This window comes from Gekko japonicus, unplaced genomic scaffold, assembly GCF_001447785.1.
Source record: "Gekko japonicus isolate JY-2015 unplaced genomic scaffold, Gekko_japonicus_V1.1 scaffold2613, whole genome shotgun sequence".
Classification (NCBI taxonomy): domain Eukaryota; kingdom Metazoa; phylum Chordata; class Lepidosauria; order Squamata; family Gekkonidae; genus Gekko; species Gekko japonicus.
Window position 1 is genome coordinate 34,570 of NW_015169863.1, and position 24,921 is coordinate 59,490.

The 24,921-nt window shown below is 42.5% G+C and overlaps 1 protein-coding gene across 1 annotated transcript in view; it reads left to right on the forward strand.

Annotated features, from left to right (window-relative positions):
- SNX30 (sorting nexin family member 30) overlaps positions 1–24,921 on the forward strand; it is a gene marked incomplete at its 5' end in the record, with an annotated part of 57,497 nt that extends 32,576 nt beyond the window's left edge. Inside the window, 7 exons of the mRNA XM_015417415.1 lie at positions 3,080–3,190; positions 6,751–6,909; positions 8,583–8,778; positions 10,891–11,090; positions 19,459–19,545; positions 21,926–22,078; positions 24,851–24,921. Coding sequence (XP_015272901.1) covers positions 3,080–3,190; positions 6,751–6,909; positions 8,583–8,778; positions 10,891–11,090; positions 19,459–19,545; positions 21,926–22,078; positions 24,851–24,910 — 966 coding nt within the window. The remainder of the gene's footprint in view (positions 1–3,079; positions 3,191–6,750; positions 6,910–8,582; positions 8,779–10,890; positions 11,091–19,458; positions 19,546–21,925; positions 22,079–24,850) is intronic.

The following is a 24,921-nucleotide window of genomic DNA, read 5'->3' on the forward strand; positions in this document are numbered from 1 at the left end:
GAAACTGCAGTGATTACTCAGTAACAGTAGCACTGACTCCCACATAAAGTAAGCACAGAAAAAAAGGATTACCTTGTCCTATAAAATCCACAAGCAGGTAAGTTCCTCTTATGCACTGGTGAAAGTAATGGGAAATGCAGCCTTCTTTGCTGGTAAGCATTCCATTCCACATTGCCACTGCTTGGTGATACACTACAGATCTGCTTTTTTTCTTGCAGCACCAGACCGGGGGGGGGGCATTTTGCCTTACTTTCATCATGGAAATCAAGCTGGTGTAGGGTTTCCGGAAGGCTTCCCATCCAGGCACTAACCAGCCCCACACTTACAGAGCATCAGTAAGCTTGCTGTAAGCCAGGGGTGTCAAACGTGCAGCCCGGGGGCCGGATGAGGCCCCTGAAGGGCCTCTATCAGGCCCACAGTGGAACTGGCTGTCTTTTGCTTCTTCTTCCAGTTCTGCTGCTGCTGTGTCATCGTAGGTTTGCAGCTTACAGATACACACCTGAACAGCATACTCAAGATTACAACAACACAGACATTTTGATGCAATAATTCAGAGCAAGCACTGTCAGTTATCAGACACTGTTAAATAAACAAAATATTGCAAGAGTGCTAATATTTTAAGCATGTTTTTATTTTAAGTTAAAAAAAACCCTTTGTGTTTGTGTCCTTTATAGAATTTATATCTCTGCTACCTGGCATTACATTTTATGACACACATGGTTCGGCCCAACAAGGTCTCATTTATGTCAGATCTGGCCCTCATAACAAATGAGTTCGACACCCCTGCTGTAGGCTATATGTGTTACCCAAACTGGAGGTCTCCTAATTAATTGGGGGAAATTTGCTTATGGTGACAAGTGAAACAAGGTAACTCAGGATCTCCACCAATGTATACCAGGATTTTTCCCTTAGAGAACTCTCAAAATAAACCAGGCTGAAGTTCAACTGGTAAGGTGTTTTATTATAAAAGAATAAAAGAGCAAAAGGTAAAGGTTCCCTTGCTCGAAAGCCAGTCAAATCCGACTCTAGGGTTGTGGTGCTCATCTCCGTTTCAAAGCCGAAGAACCAGCGCTGTCCGAAGATGTTTCCGTGGTCATGTGGCCGGCATGACTAAACACCAAGGCGCAGGGAGCGCTGTTACCTTCCCACCGAAGTGGTACCTATTTATCTACTTGCAATTTCTTGCTTTCGAACTGCTAGGTTGGCAGAAGCTGGAACTAGAGACGGGAGCTCACTCCGTCATGTGGCACCCAGGTCTCGAACTGCTGAACTACTGACCTTCCACAGCCTGCAGTTCAGCGTCTTAACCACTTGAGCCACCGCAGCTCCAAAAGAGCAAAACATACATACAAAACGCACACAATACACATGACCTAGCTAAGAGGAAAATTAGGGTAGCAGGTTTTCATGAGAAGCTAATCACACCACTTTCATCTCCGGTTTTGAAGATTTTAAGGACTGTATAGGCTGAGGAACCAATGAGTAACACCTGCAGAATGAACTGGGCCCGTTATTATTCACAATAAACCCTTGAGGGGAGGCCAGCAGAGCTTTGCCTCACACCTGGGTTCAAATACCCATTTTGCTTTTGAAGTTTGATGGTTGTCCTTGGGCCACTCACCCCTACTCTCCTTAACCTACTTTAAAGGATTGCTTTGAGGATAAAATGGGGACCACAAACACACTGCCCTTCTTTCAAGGACCTCGGAGCAAATCGATACTCCCCAGCTTGCTTTAACGGTTGGTGTAGGATTGTGGCTACTGTAATGGTAGTCCATTGTGGGAAGTTGCTTTTTCTCAGTGCCCCCAGGCCTCTACATACAAGCTCCAAGTCAGACAACAGAGGTCAGCTTAGCAAAATTCTTAGAATAAGACTAGGGTGAGAAAGAGGGGTTTAGTGCACCAGTTGTCACAGCGGAGTCTAAAATCCAATACTGGCATTTCTAAAACTGCTTCCAAATGGCAAGGATTCTTCAGGTTGTTTTTATTGCAGCTGCAAATGTAGACGCATATGTGCTGGTATTGTGGCTCCCACACATGGGTGTACTCTGTGCTTTCTCCTTCTACACGTGGGCTGTAGTGAATCCACTTTGGTTCTTGGGGGCGTTGTCATTATGGCTGCTGTGGAGACTCCAGGACCTTTTTGCTCTTCATAGAGTGGATCTATTTAAACTTGAAATAGTTAAGTAAGAATAGCTCTTTATAGTGTAGTGTTGACATATAATCATCTTGCCAGCTTCCCTTCTTTGTACATTTCCAGGTAATTAGCACAAAAATTGTCTCTACCTTTCGTCTCACGTCTCCACTACAAAAGGGCTGTAGACTACTTTCCCCTCAAAAAATGAGAACTGAGTTCAGAGAATCTAAAATTTGAAATGGAAATCGGTAAATATCAGTATATCACTGTGGCAAAATAGCAATTACCTTTTTAAAAAATATTGGTGAGAGTGGCAACCGCAATAGGTTGGTAGCCGGAAAAATGGTGCTGAAATGGGTGGGACCTTTTCAACAGGAAAGTACTTGCCATTCCTTCCACACAACTTACCTAGACTGTGTTTTTTCAAAAAAGAAATGAGAAAAGCAAGTTTGGGAAAGAGATCAGTGTATGCTGGAGGCTTCCCGCCTTTTTTTTACAGTTTAGAAGCCAAGACAGAAAGAAACCTCTGCACGGAAACAGCTGAAGTGGTATTGGTCAAGCAGTGTCTCCCTTAAGCCTGTCCAAAATGATAGCCCAGTCTTTGAAGATATAAATATATCTCTAGGCATAACTTTTATTTTAGGTTCTTTCCCTTTTTCTTCCTCAAGGAAAGGTATTCCATTCAAACAACTGAAAGCAGAACTTTTAATCGAATGCTTTTACAGTTACAATACTGAGACAATTCTCAGGCTGTATAATGTTGCCAGAAAATACATTGATTCCCCCCCCCTTTCATTTCTGCTGTTGCTTGGATGCCTTAGCTTGTAGTACTGCTGTAAGCAAGCAAAGAAGACAATCCCTGCAATGTATTTCAGAAGCTGAGATGTCTCATCTAACCCTGAATAATTTCCCCCTTTCTTTCTTCTTTCTCTTCATTTTTAGACCACACGAGCAGAATTTGATTTGCCAGAGTATTCCATGCGCAGAAGATATCAGGATTTTGATTGGCTGAGGAATAAACTCGAGGAATCTCAGCCAACTCATCTCATTCCCGTAGGTAGTAAGTCATGGTCTCCAATTATCAAACACCCTTTTACTTTAAAAAGTGCTTGCCTAGAGAATTCCATAGTCTTGGTGTCTTAGCTATTTGGTGGGTTGGTGCTAGTCTGATCTTACTGGAATCCAGTTGTACTGCTGCCTCCAACAACCCTGTCACTATAGAAATCTCACCCAACAATCTTAAGGGGGTAGTGAAGTCCTAAGAAGCCATGGGTTGTAGTAAGCCTGAATTCATGTCCATTTGAATGAATGGCCAGCTCCTTTAATGGCCAGTTTCTGGGTATGCCTGTGTTCGGCAACTGTGGCTTACCAATCCAGCTACTCAAGATACGATGGCAGACTTAGGTTTGATTAGATGTAAATGTCACCACCTGACACAGTGCTCTAGTGGTGTACAATAAAAGATAAACTACCAGCCATGTGAGACTGTAAACAGCATAATAATCTGAGTGGCACTGTTCCAAATACAGGAGAAGAGCGCCTACCTGAGACAGCTGTTATAAAATTCAAATGTGTTAATTGAATGTCAGCTGCCAAGTACCTTCTGCATGTAATGGCATTTTCACTCGGCACGTTTACAATGTGGTTTCATATAACAATGTGTAAATAAGTCTGTCAGTGGGCTCCAATGGCTCGAAGGCCTGGTAAAAACAAATGTTTCCATGCCTTTCCTGAATGGACCATGACATGGAGCTGGTGTATAAAATCTGGGAGAGCGTGTAGTAGATAACTCACTGAAAATGTCGAGACAGTGTGTGACTGCAATAAAGAAGGCCAATGCTATGCTGGGGATTATTAGGAAGGGTATTGAAAACAGATCAGCCAATATCATAATGCCCCTATATAAATCAATGGTGCGATCTCATTTGGAATACTGTGTGCAGTTCTGGTCACCACACCTTAAAAAGGATTTTATAGCTTTGGAAAAAGTGCAGAAAAGGGCAACTTGAATGATAAAAGGGTTGGAACACTTTCCCTATGAGGAAAGGTTAAAGCGCTTAGGGCTCTTTAGCTTGGAGAAACGACGACTGAGGGGTGACATGATCGAGGTTTATAAGGTTATGCATGGGAAAGAGCAGGTAGAGATAGAGGTACTTTTCTCCCTTTCTCACAATACAAGAGCTCGTGGGCACTCCATGAAATTGCTGAGCGGTTGGGTTAGAACGGATAAAAGGAAGTACTTCTTCACCCAAAGAGTGATTAACACTTGGAATTCACTGCCACAGGAAGTGGTGGCGGCTACAAGCATGGACGAATTAGGGAATTAGATAAGCATATGGAGCAGAGGTCCATCAGTGGCTATTAGCCACAAGGTATAGATAGGGACTCTGGGGCAAGTGATGCTCTGTCATCTTGGTGCTTGGGGGGGGGGTTCAACAGTGGGAGGGCTTCTAATGTCCTGGCCCCACTGGTGGACCTCCTGATGGCACTGGTATTTCTGGCCTCTGTGTGACACAGAGTGTTGGACTGGATGGGCCTTTGGCCTGATCCATCATTGGCGTCTCTTATGTTCGTATGTTTAAAAAGGAGCATCCCTATGGGTATAGAGAAGGGAGGTGCATGTACAGACTGCTGTGGTGCAGTTCTTTACCCAGTGAGTTGTGGGTGGGCAAAGGCAGCATTGCCCTGCATCTTCCTAATACCAAAGCTCAGAAAACCCACAATCGTGCTTGAAATGCACCTGGATTTGGCACAGCTTAAAAATCCTATCAGTGGAAAAAGAAATCTTCTAGAGATTAACAAAAACTCTTTAATTTTCTTCAAACACTTGGAGAATGTTCATAAGCTTCTCTTTTGAAGCAAAGATTCTTGTCAGATTTTCAAATCGACTGGGGGTTTCTGTGCTAAGCCCTGTAACTTCCCAATACAAAGACAAACTACTAAATACGATGGCCAGATAAGCGTGTGTGTTAAATTGTGGTGCTAGGAAAGGAGGTCACAGATTAAGTTATTCTTTTTCATTGAAATAGTGAAGGGAAGCTTCAGTTGTGACTTCTTCTCCAAACTTGATGGTTGTTGTATAATTAGCCAAATATATATTAAAATGGGGGCCGGAAAGAACACACAAAAAAAGAGTGTTTACCAGATAATGGAATAAAACTTACCTTGAGGTTATTTTCCCTTCCCCACTATTGAGAAATCTTCAGTAAAAAACAGACTTACAAAAAGGGGACCTGCAAGTGTGTTAAGGGGGACGGGCAGAATCCAATGCCTCCAGTTGGCCATCCTCTCTCTGCATCATCCTGCCAGTCTTCTCCCTCCTCCATTCTTATATATCTAGTTCAAATGGACTCTGGTTGCCTCCTTTGTCCACAATCCTTACAGTTTTTGTCCCCTCTTTTTCTTCCATCCCTCCCCATTTGCCTCTTTTCATTGTCAAGTGCCACTCTTGATTGCTAAAGCAACCTAAACTGCCACCCAGCATTTTTTCCCCATTCATGAGCAGATGTTGCTATTTTAGCACCCAAATTTTGTTTAAAGACTTAGGGAGGGGGTCTAGAAACCAGGGATGTCTCCTGGATTATCTGTCTCAAAAACAATTTATCTCATCTGAATGGTCTCAATACCACAAATGGATATAAGATTAACGGAATGACTAGTTCCACAAAATCTCATACTTACTTACTTCTTTCTTATCCACTAGCTCTAATATTTCACATCAAATCTTCTAAATGGTCAAATGGTATGTAGTAATTGTTATTGTACGTTGATAAAAGAAGTTTCCTTTTCTTTCTTCTCTTCCTTACCGCTCTAATAGTTCAGATTGCTTCCTAATGTTTCTATTAAGCTTATGCCAAGTCTGTTATCTCTATACTGAAAACATAGATTCGGAAGTATGATGAGTAGTGTATTGTAATTCTTTGAACATGTTATAACGTTGTACATACTCAGGAACTATTTACAGGATGTGAATGTAATTGGAAGATTAATTATTCACTGTTTGAAATGTTAGAACTGTTAAAATTGTAAATAAATAAGAATTTTTTTTTTTTTTTAAAGAACAGGTTCAGCCTTCTGTTCTTTGGAATGCTCATTCTGGAAGTTCTGATTTGCAGGCTGGAATCAGTGATTGTAGTTGCCGATTGTTGGGTGCCTGATCAAAAACTGATCATATCGCATGTGATTTTTCATTCATACCTAGAAGTTACAGGTTCAAAGTATTTCAGGTAGCAGGCCTGAGAAGGTACCATGAGCTGAGACATTCTAGAACTGCTGTCAGTTAAAGTAGATGGTGTTTCTCTCCTCCGTTTCAGCCCCTTCTCCGTTTGAGATAGAAATTAAACAAGTCTTTCTGCATGAGTAAAGTTATGCATGTGGATTTGGTTTCAGATGCAACAGCATAGATATAGTAGAAATTATTCTTCAAATTGTAATTCGGCTCCAAATGAGAAGTAAAGGCCATGGTGTGAATGATGTGTTTTCGTTTGCTCACTCCATTATTACATAAGCAGGCTCTTTGCTCTCACCTTCGGATCTGATGCAAGTGTTGCTATTGGTCTGTGCTCCAGATACAAACACACACACTGAACCATCTTGTGACTCGTTCCCTTCAGCCTCTTCCAGAGAAGTTTGTGGTTAAAGGAGTTGTTGACCGCTTTTCAGAAGAATTTGTTGAAACGAGGAGGAAGGCCTTAGATAAATTTTTGAAAAGGATTGCTGATCATCCGGTGCTTTCGTTCAATGAACACTTCCATGTGTTCCTGACTGCCAAAGTAAGTGAGACGCATTGAGGCAGGTTTTTCAGGGGACCTATTTAGGCATGGAGGTACTCAACATTTTTAGGAAGAAAAATGTTCAGAATGAGCAAGCGTAGTGGTTACAGTGCTGGGACTAGGATCTGGGGTACCCTACCATAGACGCTTTCTGAGTGACCTTGGGCTCAGTCACACACGCTCAGCCTAGCATACTTCAGAGCTTTTCTGGGGATGTAAAAGAGGAGGGGCAAAAATGTAACCAGGGATGTGTCCCTACTGAGGAGTGAAGTGGGATGTGTGTGTGTGTGTGTGTGTAAATCAAGTAAATAAAATAAATGATGAGAGAATCCCTAAAGAGGTGGCCTGTGCTGTTCTAAAACAGTCTGTTTTACCAGGGCTCTTTTTGTAGAAAAAGCCCAGCAGGAACTCATTAGCATAATAGGCCACACCCAACCACAGAAACTCATTAGCATATTAGGCCACACCCATGACAGCACAGCTCATTAGCACATTAGGCCGCAACCCCATGTTACCAGAGGTGTGGTCATCCAGCCACACCCACCTTTTGCTTCTTATTCTGTTAACCTTGTTTGTTGTCAAAACCCAGGGCCTTTTTTGTAGCAGGAACTCCTTTGCATGTTAGGCCACACACCCCTAATGTAGCCAATCCTAATGAGTTTCTGCTGTTGGGTGTGGCCTATTATGCTAATGAGTTCCTGCTGGGCGTGGCCAACTCGGGAGCCAGCTGGAACTCCGTTCCGGTGCGTTCCTGCCCAAAAATAGCCTTGTGTTTTACTAGAAAACAGAATTAGTTAGAATTTTCCAGTGTTTAATAAGTAAGGGTTACCAGTCTTAATATTTCCCTTTATAACTCCATGTGGAAAGGCCAGGGACTTTTAAAAAACAACAACACTAAATCATGTCAATATATCATTATGTTATATTTATTACCTCTGTACTATTTAAGCTGTTTTATTATTTATGAATGGTTTTACTTTTTGTTGTTTACCACCCTGAGCCCTGTGTACTCAGGGGAGGGTGGTTTATAAATTCAAATTATAAATAAATCAATAATTGTTGTGCTATAGCAATCTGTCAACTACTTTTTTTTTTAAACACCTTTTGATTGTGCAAGGGAAAATGGCTGCTGAGGTAGGCTGAAGCAAGGAAAGTGCAGGGAAAACTATTGTGAAGAAACTCCATTGCCAAGGCAAATGCCTCTGCATTCATGGTAGCAATGTAAGCTTCAAGTAGTATTGTTGCTGGGAGCCTTACATGGTAACGTCATGGAGAGGTGTAGCTGTGGAGCTATAGCCTCTCAAGTACACATTTACTGTAGAAAGCAGTGAATGACAAATTATTCTGAAATTAACCAATAAATTATATGCACACAAAAAAATTTAATTGGCTTTACAAAGAGAACTCTTAAGCTGTAGTTATGTGATATAAGAAACTCTGTGCCTTGTTCAAACAGCAGGAAGATAATTTAAACTTGAAAGAATGCCAAAAACTTTATCTCCTCTTCAGTTTGACATGACAGTGAAGCAACAGCCAACTACCTACATTGCTTTCATCTGACTACTTATGAACTTTCTGACAGTTGCTTTAGAATGGTGGTTAAAGATCTTCTTGAGATAAATTTAACTTGTAAGTAGTGGGAAACCAAGTAACTGCTTTGTCATCATTATCAGGATCTTAATGCTTACAAAAAGCAGGGGATGGCTTTGCTTTCCAAGATGGGAGAGTCAGTCAAATACGTCACAGGAAGCTATAAACTAAGAAGTCGACCGTTGGAGTTTGCAGCCATTGGAGACTATTTAGATACGTTTTCTATGAAGCTTGGAACCATTGATAGAATAGCACAGCGGATCATCAAGGAAGAAGTGGGTGAGTAGTGCTCCTGATTCTGCCTTGTAACCATGACCCATCCAGTGTTCCCCCTAAGCTGAGTTAGTGTGGGCTAGCTCACAGTCCTTTAGCCTCCGGCTCACACATTTTTGTCTTAGCCCAGGAAGGAGGGCTCCAGAGCAAACTAATTTATGCAGTAGCCAAATCGCTCGCTCACAACTTGAATGCCAGTAGCTGACAAAGTAGGATTTTTATTCACAAGACCCCATAGCTTAGAGGGAGCATTGGACCCATCTATATTCAGCCCCATTGGTTTATAACTTTGTGCTGTTTGCTGGGGGTACCGCTGCTTGTGGGAAGGTTCCCTCGCTGTTTACTGGCTTCGAATTCTTCCCCTATCCTGTCAGATCTTGGAAGCTAAGCAGGGTCAGCCTTGGCTAGAATTTGGATGGGAGACCTCCAAGGAATGCCAGGGTCATGACACGGAGGCAGGCAATGGCAAACCACTTCTGAAGGTCTTTCGCCTTGAAAACCCTACGGGGTCACCATAGGTCAGGTGTGCCGTGACAGCACGTTCCGCCTCCAGCGTTCTCTATTGCTTTGAGAGGGTTTGCTTCAGTACTCAAATGCCTTTGCCTTTAGTTTATTTCCGTTCATATGACCAAGCATACATCTAAAATACCAAAGCGAAAATTTAAAACTATACATTCAAAGATACTCAAATGGAGAAGAATGTAGGGAAGGGAATTAGAACCCTTATGCTTCAGTGTGGAAGTTACCTGCTGTATCAAGGACTAACTTTGTAGATTCAGGTGGGGGTAGCCCTGTTGGTCTGAAGCAATAGAACAAAGTTTGAGTCCAATGGCACCTTTAAGACCATCAAAGTTTAATTCTGTGTATAAGGTTCCATGTGCATGCACACGAAAGCTTAAACACAGAGTTAGATTTTGTTGGTTTTACAAGTGCCACTGGACTCACACTTTGAACTTTGTGTTCCTTAGACACTTTCGGGGAAAGAGATCGGTATATATATGCAGACTCCCAAGTAGTCTGTTCTTGCAAAGCAAAGAACCTTTCAACACAATTTAAGTTTTATTGTGGTGTATCCACAAAGTGGGCGTTAGGTCACAAAAGCTTCTGACAGGTCTACAAAGCCTTGTTGAAATAAACTTGTTCCTTTTTCTAAGGTTCTACAAGCCTCTTTGCTGAAACCAGCTAAATGCTAACTTTCCCTTTGAATATTTGATCATAAATTGAAAGGGTGTTTTTAAAAAAAATACAAGTACCCCTTTTGAGAGAATTCCCTGTGCGGGGAGTTGTTCTATTGTGTTGCAGACTGGCAAAAATACTCCATGCTGTAGCTGCTGCTTATGCTTCATGATCTATATTGTGAGTTTATTCAGCTTTATTGGTTTATTTAAAACATTTTTATGCCACCTTTCCACCTAATCGGGGTCCACAGAGCCGCGATCATAAGAACAATAAAACGTTTAAACAATTAAAACACAGTTAAAATATTATTCAATTAAATACATTAACAAATGACTGAAGATAGGAAGCTGCCTTGTATAGAGAACGTTAGTCTGTCTAGTCTACTTGGCTGACAGTGACTTTCCAAGGTTTCTAAGCCCTATCTGAAATACTTTAATAGGAGATGCCAGTATGTTGAACCTGGTGCATACAGCATATGGGGCTAGCAACTGAGTTAACAGTTCCTTCTCAATGTAGATTGCATCCTTTATCCCTTGTGGCAAGCATTCTACAACTCTAATTTCCCCATAAGTTCTTGGTCCCGAGCAATGCTCCCTCTAAGCTGTGGAGTCTTGTGAGCAAAACTTCTACTTTGTGGGCTACTGGCTTTAAAGTTGTGAGCAAGCAATTTGGCTACTGCATAAATTAGTTTGCTCTGGAGCCCTCCTTCCTGAGCTGAGACAAAAATGTGTGAGCCAGAGGCTAAAAAACTGTGAGCTAGCTCACACTAACTCAGCTTAGGGGGAACACTGGTCCGGAGTGCTTCTTTTCTTGGGTGAGATCTTGTCAAACGTAACAACTGTCTTGCTGGAGCGTTCGGCTTCAGCACTTGTGGTGCCACCTCGAAACCCAGAAACTAGAACTTGACTTTGGTTCCTCTTATGTACGGCTCTCTCGTAGAATATCTGGTGGAACTTCGAGAATATGGGCCAGTTTACTCAACCTGGAGTGGGTTAGAAAGAGAATTGTCTGAACCTCTGGAGGGGGTGTCTGCCTGCATTGGGAACTGCTGTACAGCTCTCGAGGAACTGAGTGAAGATATGACTGAGGATTTCCTACCCGTTCTCAGAGAGTACATTCTATATGCTGAGTCCATGAAGGTAAGGTGGGTTTTTATGTGTGGAAAGCAATTATGTATGTGTTCAAACAGTGTTCATTTTAAAGTTCTGTTAGTGTTCTTTGCCTTCAAGTGGTTTAAGGATTGGATTAATCCCTGTTTAAAATAGCTTTTGTTCCATCTAGCATTTAAATCTGAGGCATATGTAACCATTGTGACTTCCCTGAGAATTCCTGTGCAGCTTGTGTTCTCCTGAAGTTGCCTGTCTCTCCTCTCCCCCCCCCCCCCCCGAGAATTCAGGATTCAGATTCTTGGGGCCAGTGGAGAGATAATACCATATTGCTGCTAATTTGGTCAGCAAATTAGGAGTTATCCTTGGGAACATGTGCTTCTTGGAGCAGCTTCATATCCTTTTTAATGTGGATGACCCTGTCTTTCATTGTGGTTAAGTGTGATAGGGATCTCTGTAAGCTACGGTCTGAAATCGCAATTGAATGATGTACCATGGGTCCTTATGTAAGGATGGATCTGTCAACTTTCCCACAACCATGTGTGTAAAATGTTGGGGAGCTTTGATTTATTTATGTATTTTAAATCTCCTTTCCAGTTCAATTCAGAGCTCCTGACACTAATCACCTGTAGATGAATGGGAGCTGAGTATACAACAGCAGGTTCAAGCTCATGCGCCAGTCAAGAGCAGTTGCCATGTGGGTATGCCCTGGCAGAAACTGACAATAAGTCCTTCATGTCAACCCCGCATGGTGTAGTGGTTAGAGCAGTGGACTCTATCTGGAGAATCGGGTTAGATTCCCCACATCTCCACATGAGAAGCCTGGTAGGTTTCCTGAGGATTGTGGCTTAAAAAAAAAAAGTTTCTAGACATGGTACCCGCTGACAACTTTCATGACGCTTTCCAAGTGTTTTTCAAATGTGGGTGGGGCTTGTGCCCAGGATTGCTTCTGATTGGCCACTGGAGATCTGATTGGCAATTGTTGAGAAATTGACTAATTTATGGTTTTATATCTGGTACACATGCAACACATGGACTGTGCACACATCTGTATACCATGGGCCAAAGGAAGCTGTTTGCATCACCTACTGTGAGAGAATTCACATAGGGAACACTTGCCTGCATTTTATGTTAATGTAGCTTGCACACATTCAGCTCAAGGCATTATGGGAAGAAGAAGCACATGTTAGCCATTGTGAGCAGAGGCAACAACCAAGAAGGAGAAATTCCACCATTACTGAAGAGACTGGCTGTCAGGCAGGACACGGACCTGATATGCATCTGAATTGCCGTTTCCTGTTGATGGTACCTTGTAGGCCTGGGAAAGCCAAGATTCATCTGCACTTCAAAGAGGGTGCAGGAAGCCAAGACTTCACACCTAGCCAGATGGTATTCCATGAGATAGAGTGTAGTATTTCAAATATTGGCCCAACCCATAGAATACCTGCCCCTTTCCACATGCACCAATGAGGGAAGCTATGGGATGGACTTGTAAGTAGGTGGGATTACAGTTTGGCAAGGTGCCACCCACCTGGAGATTCAACTATAAAAGTAAAGACCCAAACCCTAGGTCTTTGCTAGCCATCTTCCCTCTCCACGACCTCTATCTTCTTTACTACCCCTAAGGTCCAGCTTTCTATCCAACAATCCCTTTGTCTACTTTAAGATCTCTTGGAACTGTAGCCAAAGAGGTCCATGCTTGCTTAGCTGGTTCTAGCAGGTGTGATTTAGCTTAAACCCCTAGGTATCACTTTCTACCCCCATTTCCATTGCAACAGACAAGACTTTTGGAACAGGCAAGTATAAACCGAAATAGCTACCTACCTAACTCCAAGTAATTGAGAAACTATTTTATTTCTATTTCTGTAACTAAAGGAAACTTGAACGTATGCGAAGTGAGACTGATGTTTTTTGTGTGTATGTGGCTTTGATATCCTTCAGTAAAAAGATTATTTGTTTTGGAAAAACACCCGTGTGGTCTCCATTACTGGAACTCTGGGTTCAGACACGACCTTGGTATAGCTGGCCAGGACTCACGTTAAATTTAGTTAGCCTCTGCTGTAGATAAAGCAGTTGGCGTAACACTATGCAGGTTAAAAAATGCCTTGGTAGTAGCTGCCACTAAAGCATGAGGATCTTCATTAGGTGATGTAAGGTAAGCGGTGTTCAAGTGGGAAAATACTTTCAGTGTTTATTTTAAAATATCCTATTACGCAGAGCTTCTATTAGAGTTATGTATCACCTCGCTCCTTGACATTTTGTGGCTGGCTTTGCCTCTTTTATCAGAATTCCAAAGGTGTTTGCAGGCTTAGTAAGTTCGACTATGTTCTAGAATTTATGGCTTCATAGGTCGGCTTGTAAGTATGTGGGAATTCAAGTGTGTTCAACATGTAAAAGCATTTTAGAATTCTAATCTTCCGAACATGTTTGTGAGTAGGATTGTCATAGGATCCCAGATGGCAAGGCTGTACTCTTCGTATCCGTACTCTGAGGCTGAGTGGTACCTGTCGCTGTCTGCCATATTTAATACACATGACATGTTACTTTTAGGTATAAAGTTAGCTGTGGAGACAAGGCTTCTCTGTAAGCTTTTGTGTAAGCTCTTGCCTTTAATCTGTTTAATGTTCTTTTAACTACTTTTTAACTTTAGCTGGGCTTCACTGTTGAGGATTCTGGCTCTCTGAGGGTCTCGTGCCTCTCTCTTCAGTTTGCCCAGAAGAAAGTTCCAGGGGGTAGCTTTGTTGGTTGGCAATAGGACAGCTTGGTTCAAGTCTAGTGGCACCTTAGAGGCCAACAATATTCTCAGGGTATGGTCTTTAGACTTAAAGCTCCTTATCTGATGGAAGAAGTCGTGACTCTCGAAAGCTCCTACCCTGAAAATTTTGTTGCGCTCAAAAGGTACGACTGGACTGGAATCTAACTGTTCTCTTTTTTTTTTTGCATACATTTTTATTAAATTTTAACTTTTAACATCAACAAAAAATAAAACAATTTCTACGATATTATATCATACCATTATACAAAAATCGTACACTATATGCTTTTTCTTAATAAAGATAAATCATAAATACATTTTTATTTTCCATTTTTAATAAAAGGCAAAATCAAGTATATTTGTGGGGTAGGCTCCAGCTTTTGTTTTTTGGGTCATTGATGAATTCAAAAAAGGGAAACAATTTTTCCAAAAAAATATTCTTTTTAGAGGCCGTTTCAGTCATTACAATCTGTGATGCCAATTTATCCATTACAGCTATGTCCCAAAGTCATAAACCATTGTTTAATGGATAGGGCCTTATTGGTTTTCCATAACTGTGCTATTAAGGTTTTTGCTGCTGTCATGAATAATGCCACTAATTCAGACTTCAGCTTTGTAAGCCGAGGGGTAGGCCAATAAAGTAAAAGAACCGATTCCGGTGTTCTAGGAAGTGTGCATTGCAATATTTTATTAGTTAAATCCAGTATCTTTGACCAAAAGGATGCAATAATGGGACAATCCCACCAACAGTGTCTAAAAGAGCCTACCTCACCACATGCTTTCCAACAATATGGCGATGCAGAGGGGTGTATATGTGAAAGACGCAAAGGGGTCATATACCACTTAGCATATAACTTAAAGTTCTGTAGACTAATATTTAACATACAAGTAGAAAAAAACAGCTGAGGACCAAATATCTTGCCAATGAGATAATTCCCAGTGTTCCACAGTCTTTATGCCATGATTGCTGGGTTGAAGATAGTTTTTCCCCAGGATTGTTTACTTAATAATTGGTAAATCATAGAGATTGAACCTCTGCAAGAAAAAGATTTATTTTTAATAAAAGTTTCAAATGAAGTCAAAGGTCTATCTAAAGCCTGTATTCTATTTATATGTCGGAGTTGCATATACTGTAGCCAAGAGATTTTAAAATTACCTTTAGATTCAAGCTGGTCTTTAGTAAGAAGTTGAGTTTGTGCACAAAGGTCTCCTAATCTAATCATACCTTTTTCTTTCCAGGTATTAAACATAGAAGTATCTTTAGCTGGGGGGAACCAGGATTGATTTAAAAAAACAGTCATTGGAGATAGTCCTGGTGCTAAAGTTGGATGACATTTCATTCATAGGTCTAAAGTAAATTTCAAATAAGGATTTGTTATTTTTAGCTGGTTTATTTCAGGTATACTATGCCATATAATCTCATATAAGTTGTCTTTTACAATTTGAGCTTGCTCCATCAAAACCCAAGGTTTATTTGGGGCTATATGTGCATAATCCAAAATATTTTTTAGTTGGGTTGCTAAATAATAATTTTCCAAGTTTGGTAGTCCCAGACCCCCCATGGAATCTAACTGTTCTAATTGACCCGTTTTATATAAGTTGTGGAAAGACAAGAATGCCTCTTATACATAATTTCCATTTGGACTGGCATGGGAAAAAAAAGTGTTGATGGCAAAGAATATATTGCTTACAATTAGTTCAAGCCCCAGCACAGCATTTAGATATTAGGCAAATGGAGTTAGCTTTAAATATTTATATACATTTTTCATGCTGGCACAGCCTAAAGTATGTTGAAGGGTTTTCATGCAGGCACAATATACGCACGCAGACGTCTTCTGCCTCTTGAGTGAATTTTGTGTGTGGCTTTTTATAAAGTTCTTGATCTTGGCAGTATTCGCTCTTTGAAACTGCATACACAACTCTTGATGTGCAACACATAGTATATAATCTTGGTTTCAGTTTTGTAGAAAGTCTTGGGCTTATGTCTGTGGGTCACAGGCCTTCTGACTATGGTTGTTGCTACCTACCCTTTGAGCTCAAAACCATATTTCAAGTAGCAGAGTTAATATAGTAGATTTTATGATTAATTTCCTTCTCCTTTCCTTTACTATAAAGAATAGCCAAAATGTTTTTGGTCAGAGACCAGCAGAAACAAAGAACCTGTAAATCACCCAACTTACCCTTTTTGTGTGTCTTGTTCACTTGAAGACTGCTGGTCTCAACTGAGTGCGTTGCCTCTTCCTTTTGTGCCTATTGATTCCTTAGCTTACACAACCAAAGACAGAAATGTATTGCATTGGATGGGATTACACAGAGAGGCAGCATTGTCAAAAGAACTTTCCTGCATACTGACTGCATGCTGATGATGTTGAACTAACATGTTGAGCCACAGTGCCTGCCTCTCTTAAAGCTGGGACAACTTACTCTCTTGCCTCCCCCTTCTGGTAGAAATTTTTTTGGCTTCTTCCAGACTTGGGGTGTGTTCTTTCTAGTGTAACTTGTCTGTTAATGATTGTTCTCTGTTAATACGCTTTAGCATTCTGTGGGCCATTTTATTAGCAAAGGTCAGCTTGTTTGTGAACTCATGAGATGCTTGTACCTAAGTAGAAATACCTGTAAAACTTGAAGCACGGGCCCTTAAGTTCTAATAGCTACAGGCGAAATGCCACATCGCTACTGTGGTGTGTGGATGTCTTTTAGACCAAATGATCAAGTTCTGTGTGTTAATCAGACAACAAAATACAATGCTAGGGGCCAGCTGAAATCCCTCAATGTTAAATTGCAGCTCTTTCAGCAGTCATCTCGAAATCAACTTCGTGGAGTATTATGGCAGAATTTGCAGATATCCCACCCCAGTACTTGGCAGAATATGATCTAACTACTGTTGCACCATACACTTCTTATGTTGTTAAAGTATTTCTATGGTGGTCCATGCTTTGCTTCCTGTTGTTGAAGAATGTCCCGTGCACATGCCAAATAGTTTTGTCCAGCTCCAAATAGGTACTGCTTTTGGTGCAGTTGATTGGGCTACATCTACACCTGATCCAATTCTTACTAGAGCTTCCCTTTCTGTATCTCGGAACTGCCAGACAGCTGAGCAAAGAGCAATCTGCAACCAGTTAAAATTACTTTGAATCCTGAGAGAGAAATGCACTTAACATGTGTTTATATGAAGAACAATTTGATTCAATGTGATAGTCTGCTTTCGAAAGTAAGACATAATAGTATTTAGGAAATTAGGATATTAGGAAAAACGTTTTCATGGTCAGAGTGGTTTAAAGGTGGAATCAGCTGCCTAGGGAGGTGGTTCGCTCCCCTTCACTGGCAGCTTTCAAGAAGAGGCTGGGCGAATATTTGTCAGAGATGCTTTAGGCTGGTCCTGCATTGGGCAGGGGGTTGGACTAGATGGCCTGTATGGCCCCTCCCAACTCTATGGTTCTATGATTCTGTTTTCTGTGCTGCTTGTGTATGGGCATCTTATGGAGCCACGAAACTGTTGCTTAGGGGCCATAGCTGAGACTTGCTGGATGGTCAAAAGCCCTGTGAAGGGTCATGGTTAGGGTTTCAGCTGTGTTCAGTGCATTGACATATTATATCAAGGTATAGTTTTTATGTTTGTATTCCATTCCCCTTTGTGGGAATTAGACTAGTCTGGCGAGATAGTGACTGTGCTCCAAGGCTGCCAATCTGATTAACTTGATAGCTGAGTGATGGTCTTGAGCAGTGTTCCCCCTAAGCCGAGTTAGTGTGAGCCAGCTCACAGTTTTTTAGCCTCCGGCTCACAATTTTTTGTCTTAGCTCAGGAAAGACGGCTCCAGAGGAAACTGATTTATGCAGCGGCCAAATCGCTCCCTCACAGCTTTAATGCCAGCAGCTCACAAAATAGAATTTTTGCTCACAAGACTACGCAGCTTAGAGGGAACATTGGTCTTGAGTTGTCAGACCACTGACCCGCACTCTATTAGGCCTCTGTGTCTCATCCGAAATGCAAAGAGGATCATGTCTTTCGCTTAGCAGTGGACTGGCACTGAGTGGTAAGGGCCCACTCTGCAGGCTCGGAGTGTCGCAGCTGTCCCTCAGAAAATGGAAGAACATTCCTCCTGTTCAAGCCTCCTAGAATGCCTGCTCTGTCTAGCCTTCGTAGCTGAGATTCTGCTCAAATACTGTGTAGGAGACAGTGATCCATTGTGTGTGTTGTCACAGGGTTTTTATTATTTGTTTGTTCACATAAATCGATTTCTGACTTGCCCTCTCCTGCTACTGCAGGCCTCAGGGTGAGTAACAACATACTTATAAAACAATGAGAAATAAATTTAAAACAAGTTAAACATCAATCAACAACAGACAGATGACGTAACAATGTAGTATCGGCTCAGAGAATTTAACCACATTGAAAACTAGGGCAAGGTCCACAAAAAGAAGCTGGACGGGGCCCATCAGATGGAGTTTTTCTTCTCAGTCATGAGCCTCGGCCGTAGGCCTAGTGGAATAGCTCTGTTTAGCGGGCCCTGTAGAATTGTAAAAGATCCCTCAGGGCCTGGATCTCAGCTGGAAGAGTGTTCCATTGGGCCAGGGGTGAAAAGGCTCTGGCTCTGGTCGAGGCTAATCGGATGTTTCTTGGTCCAGGGACCACTAGGAGATCTTTATCCTGTGACTGTAATGCTCTTGGGGGGGGGGATATACTGGGAGAGGCAGTCCCAAAGGTATGTTGGTCCCAGACCATGCAGGGCTTTAAAAATTAAAACCAACACCTTGAACTTTATCTGGAATTCAGTCTGGAGCCAGTGCAGCTGGTGAAGCACTGGCTGGATATGTGCTCTAAGTGGAGCTCCAGTGAGAACTCTCACCGCTGCATTCTGGACCAGCTGTAGTTTCCGGGTCAGTCTCAAGGGTAGCCCTGTGTAGAGTGAGCTACAGTAGTCAAGTCTGGAGGTGATTGTCGCATGGTTTAGTGGATGGCTCCTTCAGAGATCATCTCAAGTTGACCTTGATGCTCCATAGGTTCCGAGATCCACATGTTGAGCTACTCTGTGCTAATTTCACATGAAGCAGTAGTTGAAATTGACTGCCTGGAAGAGAGAGCAGGGAATGATGGTTGTTCCCTTCAATCTATCTTGATGGTATCTCACAAAGTCCGGTAAAGTCCTGCCCTCTCCCATATGAACTTTTCCCGTTGTTAAGAATCACTGGGATTCCTGCTCTGTTTTCTTTCAACATTGGTACATTGTGTATTGAATTTCTTCCATGTAGACATTTGCCTGGTGCTGACCCATTTGAGCTTCAGGTGCTGAATGAAGACTTCCTTATTTTTCAGGCATTTGGTTGGAATTACGGTATGAGCATTTATTGACTGACTGTTGGATGCAGTTTTTTGTGTTTTTTTATTCTACTTGAACACAAGAACTCATTGCGTAGTACAAGAAGAAGAAATCTTTCTCTTTTCTCTCCTGGCCTTGTTCTCCCCCAACCTGCAGCACTGATTTCAACTTAGTTTCAAAAGCATGGCTACTTAAGAAGTGATAAACTCAAAACTGAACGAAACCAATGTTGCAGCTAATTTGTAACTTAGGTAGTGAAAAGACCTAGAATAGATGTGACTCTTGCCATCCTTTTAATTACAGCTTGCTTATTCTCTTTCCGTTTTAGAATGTCCTGAAGAAAAGAGATCAGGTTCAAGCAGAATATGAAGCCAAACTGGAAGCAGTGGTCCTAAAAAGGGAAGACCGGCCCAAGGTAGTTGTTTTGCCATAGTTATTTTTTTGTTTTTTGAAAAACAATTCCTGTCTTCTGAACATGTGGAAAACAAAACCTAATGTCTTTTGTTTCTTATGGAAGTTCTGTACTGTTAGGGAAAGTCCATCTTTGGGTGATAAATAGTGCCAACTAGTTGTGTTCAAAAATTAATTTCTCATATTCCAAAATGGAGAGGCATTCGATCATGGGTTCAGGACTATGCTGAGCAGATGTGTAATTTGTCTTTATGTACTGTGCTATCACAACGTGTGGTATCTCTGAGCTTGGGTGGCTTTAAAAAAGGATTTAGACCACTTCAGTCGCTAGGTTGGATCCAAACATGCCCTTTCACAAATAGGAGAATCTTTCATTCATGGAAGGAGGAAGCAAGCAAGGAGGAGTCACAGAATTAAGGGAAAAGGGTATTTTCACTTCACTTTTGTGATTTATAGCTGTTGTGCTAGATACAACCCTTTTAATGTACAGAAGCAGCACATCTGAATTCCAGATGCTTGGGGATAAATTTCAGGTGACAGAAAAGTCTGCTTTCCAGAAGCATTTGGGTTTTCTGTGTTGAAAACAGAAACAGAGCTTTCCTTTAGCCATACCTGTCTCCCTAGCACTTCTCACCCCACTAGACAGCATATAAAAGGTAAAGGTAAAGGTTCCCTTGCTTGAATAGAGCCTTCTCTCCAATGAGTTCCTTTTTTGTCTTAGCTCCCATACTTCCTGCCTCTTCTTCTTAAATGTCAAATTAACCCCTTCTTTTAGGTTCCCTTTTCTCGGCCTATTGCCTATTCTGCACCAGCGTTCCCTCTAAGATGAGTTCGTGTGAGCTAGCTCACAGTTCTTCAGCCTCCAGCTCACAGATTTGTCTCCGCTCAGGAAGGAGGGCTCCAGAGCAAACCAATGTATGCAGTAGCCAAACCGCTCACTCACAACTTTCATGCTGGTAGCTCACAAAGGAGAACTTTTGCTCACCAGACTCCGCACCTTAGAGGGAGCATTGTTCTGCACCCTTCCTTCGACCCCTGGGATACCCATCTTTTTTGCTTGTCCAAGTCCAGGTTCGTGGTCATTCCCTTCTTGAAATCTCAAGGCACGCAGGCAGTGTTCCCTTCTGTGCAGAAGCTGGCTGCAAACTGCTTTAGTTTTGGGGGCATCTGAACATTCCATGCAATCATACCAGCTGAGCCATGCAATGTTTCAGGCTTCACCACCACAGAAATGATACAGTGTAAATCACTGGGAACTATTCGGTCATCTAGGATTGACGGCATACCATGTGGGCAGTGTTGGAAGGCTTTTGAGAACTTCGACCTTTGGGCCTGGGTGTAATAACTAATCATTAGTAAGTGATCATTAGTATATTCACTTTTTGTACTATACCATTGGCAGTCTGTTACATAAGTGTGTGGCAAAGCAATTATATGTGCACTTGCAGAAAAGTCAGTCCTGGCCCAGGGCGGGGGGAGTGCTAAGGACGTTATCGGCTACTTCAGATGCTCAGATTAATCTGCTTCTAAGATTCCATACACTAAAGGAACTGAATCATTTGGGTCTCATTAGATGTGTTTCTTAACTCACTTCCTCAAGAACAGTGACTCCAGTGGTTGCGCTTGAACAAGCATTAGCCCATAAGTATTTAATTGTGGATGTGTTTCCATCAAATCACGGAAGTAAAAAAAAAAGCTTTAAAATTTCATTAACTTCAAAATGAGGTATTATCACTGCTATTAATTTTAAAGATTAACACATACTTGTTCATTAACTACTGCCACTTGCTTGACAGCAACAGAAATAAACAGAATTCCTTTGCCTTTTTCCTTTGCTTTGGAGAGTTTAAAAGAACACCCATGAATTAAATTCTGCACTAGTCACTTCCAGTATCCAAGGTATTCAACATGAAGTTACACTTTATCTTAAGAACAATCTTCTGAGGTAGGTTAGAGTGAAAGATCCAAGGTTAGCCAGTCAAGTTTATGGCTGTGTAGAGACTGGAGTTGGGTGACCCTTAGCCAACCCAAAGGTTTGTGTGGCCAGAGTGGTGTTGGACGAGTTAAGATTCTTCGATGGCAGAGGGAGAGGAAACCCCTCCTTTAATTAGTGCTTGGCTGAGGATGGTTCACACATGTTGAAGTCACTGAGAGATTAATACACGTTAATGGATGCTTTGTGTATTTGTGGCACCATCAGAGATCAAACATTTGTGGTAGTACCACTCAAAGTCAGCAGTCTTTTTAATGGAGGTAGTTCGGACATTCAGCTGTGAGTGAAGTGGTGACTTTGTCCGTGAACTGGTCTTCTTTGGAGAAAACTGACTTGACTTTTTTCTTTTTTTTGGCCACAGTGGTGCCTAACAGATTCTCTCTCTCTTCAGGTGCCGACAGATGTTGAAAAGTGCCAGGACCGAGTGGAGTGCTTCAATGCAGACTTGAAGGCTGATATGGAAAGATGGCAAAACAACAAGCGTCAAGACTTCAGGCAGCTGCTGATGGGAATGGCAGATAAAAACATCCAATATTATGAGAAGGTAATACTATACGTTGGCACTGAACAAATGGTTGAGAACAGGGCTTTTTTTGTAGAAAAAGCCCAGCAGGAACTCATTAGCATAATAGGCCACACCCCTGACAGCACAGCTTATTAGCGTATTAGACCACACCCCCATGCCTTCCCTTGGCTTGCCTGGGCAAGCCCCCCCTTGAAGGGGAGGGAGGCAGTTTAAACTGCATTCCCTTGGCTTGCCAGGGCACCCCATGGCTGAGGGAACCCGGGCAAGCCGGCCCTTGGACAGGCCAGTGAAGGCATGGGGATGCATTTAAATGCCTCCCCAATCCTTCCAGGACACCCCCGCCCCCCCCGCCTTAGAGTCACTGGGGGGGGGTCGCTCTCCAGGCCTTCCCTCTGTAGCCACGCACATGCAGAGGTTTTGGCTGTAGTGGGCGTGGCCAACTCTGAAGCCAGCCGGAACTCCGTTCCTGTGCGTTCCTGTCCAAAAATAGCCCTGGTTGAGAATAATCCACTGAGTAACTTAAACTCCTGTATCAGTAATTCAATTTTGTTTGACTACGATAGCATCCAGATGCCCTATACTGAATCAGACCATTGGTCTTGTCAAGGTCTGTACTGTCTCCAGGGAGGCTGGTGGAGATTCTCCAAATCACCTCCTACCTGATCCTTTTAACGGGAGATGCTGGTGATTGAACCTCTGGGGCCTTCTGCGTGCAGACCCACCACTGAGCCATGGCCCCCATCCCCAAAGTGAAGCAGAACATTTCAGGATTGCTACATAAATATTTAGCATAGCCCAGTTCCGTTTTTCCACACTGTTTCTGCTTCTGTGCAGTCCAAATGCTGTTCACTTGGCCTGGTAGGCAAAGCATGTGGTTACTGTTGAGAAGCTGGTTTATTTGGGCAGGAAGAGCAGACCCTTTGGCAGGCTACCCAGAAATATTGATGGAACAGTCTGAGAAAGAGTTCACTGAGCCAGGCCTCCACGGTAGAACAAAAATTCCACACGGAACGCCATGGAGGCAGTGTTGAGCAAGCTGGATCATTGTTCAGACTCTCTGCACAACTGCCTCAGAAAGAAAGACAGATCTTTATCTTAATCCACGGTAGGATATGAGCTTTCTTGAGTCACTCTTCACTTCTTCAGACGAGAGCAGTGGCTCACGAAAGCTCATACCTTACCACAGGGCTTTTTTTTTGTAGAAAAAGCCCAGCAGGAACTCATTAGCATAATAGGCCACACCCAACAGCAGAAACTCATTAGCATATTAGGCCACACCCTGACATCACATCTCATTAGCATATTAGGCCACACCCCCATGTTACCAGAAGTGTGGTCATCCAGCCACACCCACCTTTTGGTTCTTATTCTGTTTACCTTGTTTGTTGTCAAAACCCAGGGCCTTTTTTTGTAGCAGGAACTCCTATGCATGTTAGGCCACACATCCCTTATGTAGCCAATCCTAATGAGTTTCTGCTGTTGGGTGTGGCCTGTTATGCTAATGAGTTCCTAGTGGGCGTGGCCAACTCGGGAGCCAGCCGGAACTCCGTTCCTTTGCGTTCCTGCCCAAAAATAGCCCTGCCTTACCACAATTTTTGTCAGTCTTTAAGGTGCCATGGGACTCTTACTCTTTTCTACTGCTGTGGACAGACTAACATGGCTACCAATGCTCCCTCTAAGCTGTGGAGTCTTGTGAGCAAAAATTCTACTTTGTGAGCTACAGGAATTAAAGTTGTGAGCGAGCGATTTGGCTGCTGCATCAGTTAGTTTGCTCTGAAGTTGTCCTTCCCGAGCTAAGACAAAAATTTGTGAGCCGGAGGCTAAGAAACTGTGAGCTAGCTCACACTGACTCGGCTTACAGGGAACACTGATGGCTACCCACCTAGATCTTTATCTCTCAGGCTTACTCTTTTCCCAGAGAGAGCCAGTTTCACAAACTGACGCTGCTGTTCTTGGTAACATTATCTTAATGAACAAAATGGTTTAAAGGATCGAGCAGCCGGAGAACACTGTCTCATTAGATTTGTGTGAGGTACAGAGTTTTACACAGTCCAGCATCTTGTTTTAAAGTATAAACGGTTCCTTTCTTATGCTCTGCTGGCATGCCCTCATGATTCCCTCTGGCCTGCATGAAACTCTGCACACGTGAGTCTTGCATCATTCGGCAGTGGGTAATTTGAGGGCTGCTTCTCCGTTTGAGGCCCTTATGTGTAATGCGTATGTACGAATATCCATATGTATGAGAAGCTTATACCTTGCTAATACCTTTAGCCAGTGATGTGGCTGCAGTACTGCACATGAAAAATGTCTGGGCGGGGGGCGGGGGGACTTTGTCTTCTCCGTATCTGATTGAAAAGGCACCTGATGAAGCCCTTTGGCCTTTTCAGGAAGGCTGTTAATAAACAAGAGCCCTGCTCCATGTGTGAACGTGTTGTTTCACTTGTGGAAAAGTCTGGAGAGAGCAGAAATTGGGCCACAACCTTTGTGGCAGGTGCAATCCTGAAAGTGCAGAGGCGTTGCCCAAGATACCTCGGCTGTGACTGTTAACACAAGACATTATATATTTGATTATCTTAAGAGTGTGAATTTTAGGCCCACAGAGCTCAGCATGCGTATCTGAGATGAGAGAGGGTACTAACAGTTGCCTATTGGGAACACAGGTATTTCTTTGTTGGCTGAGGGAACATGCTAACCCTCAAATTGCGTTCTTGAGTGCCAGCTGGGGCAGAGAAAGGCTGATGTGTTGATGGTTCGATTAATTTGGTCTCTCTCTTTTTTTTGTTCCGATAGTGCCTTACGGCGTGGGAATCTATAATACCACTGTTGCAAGAGAAGCCTGAGACCAAATAAGAAGCAACTGT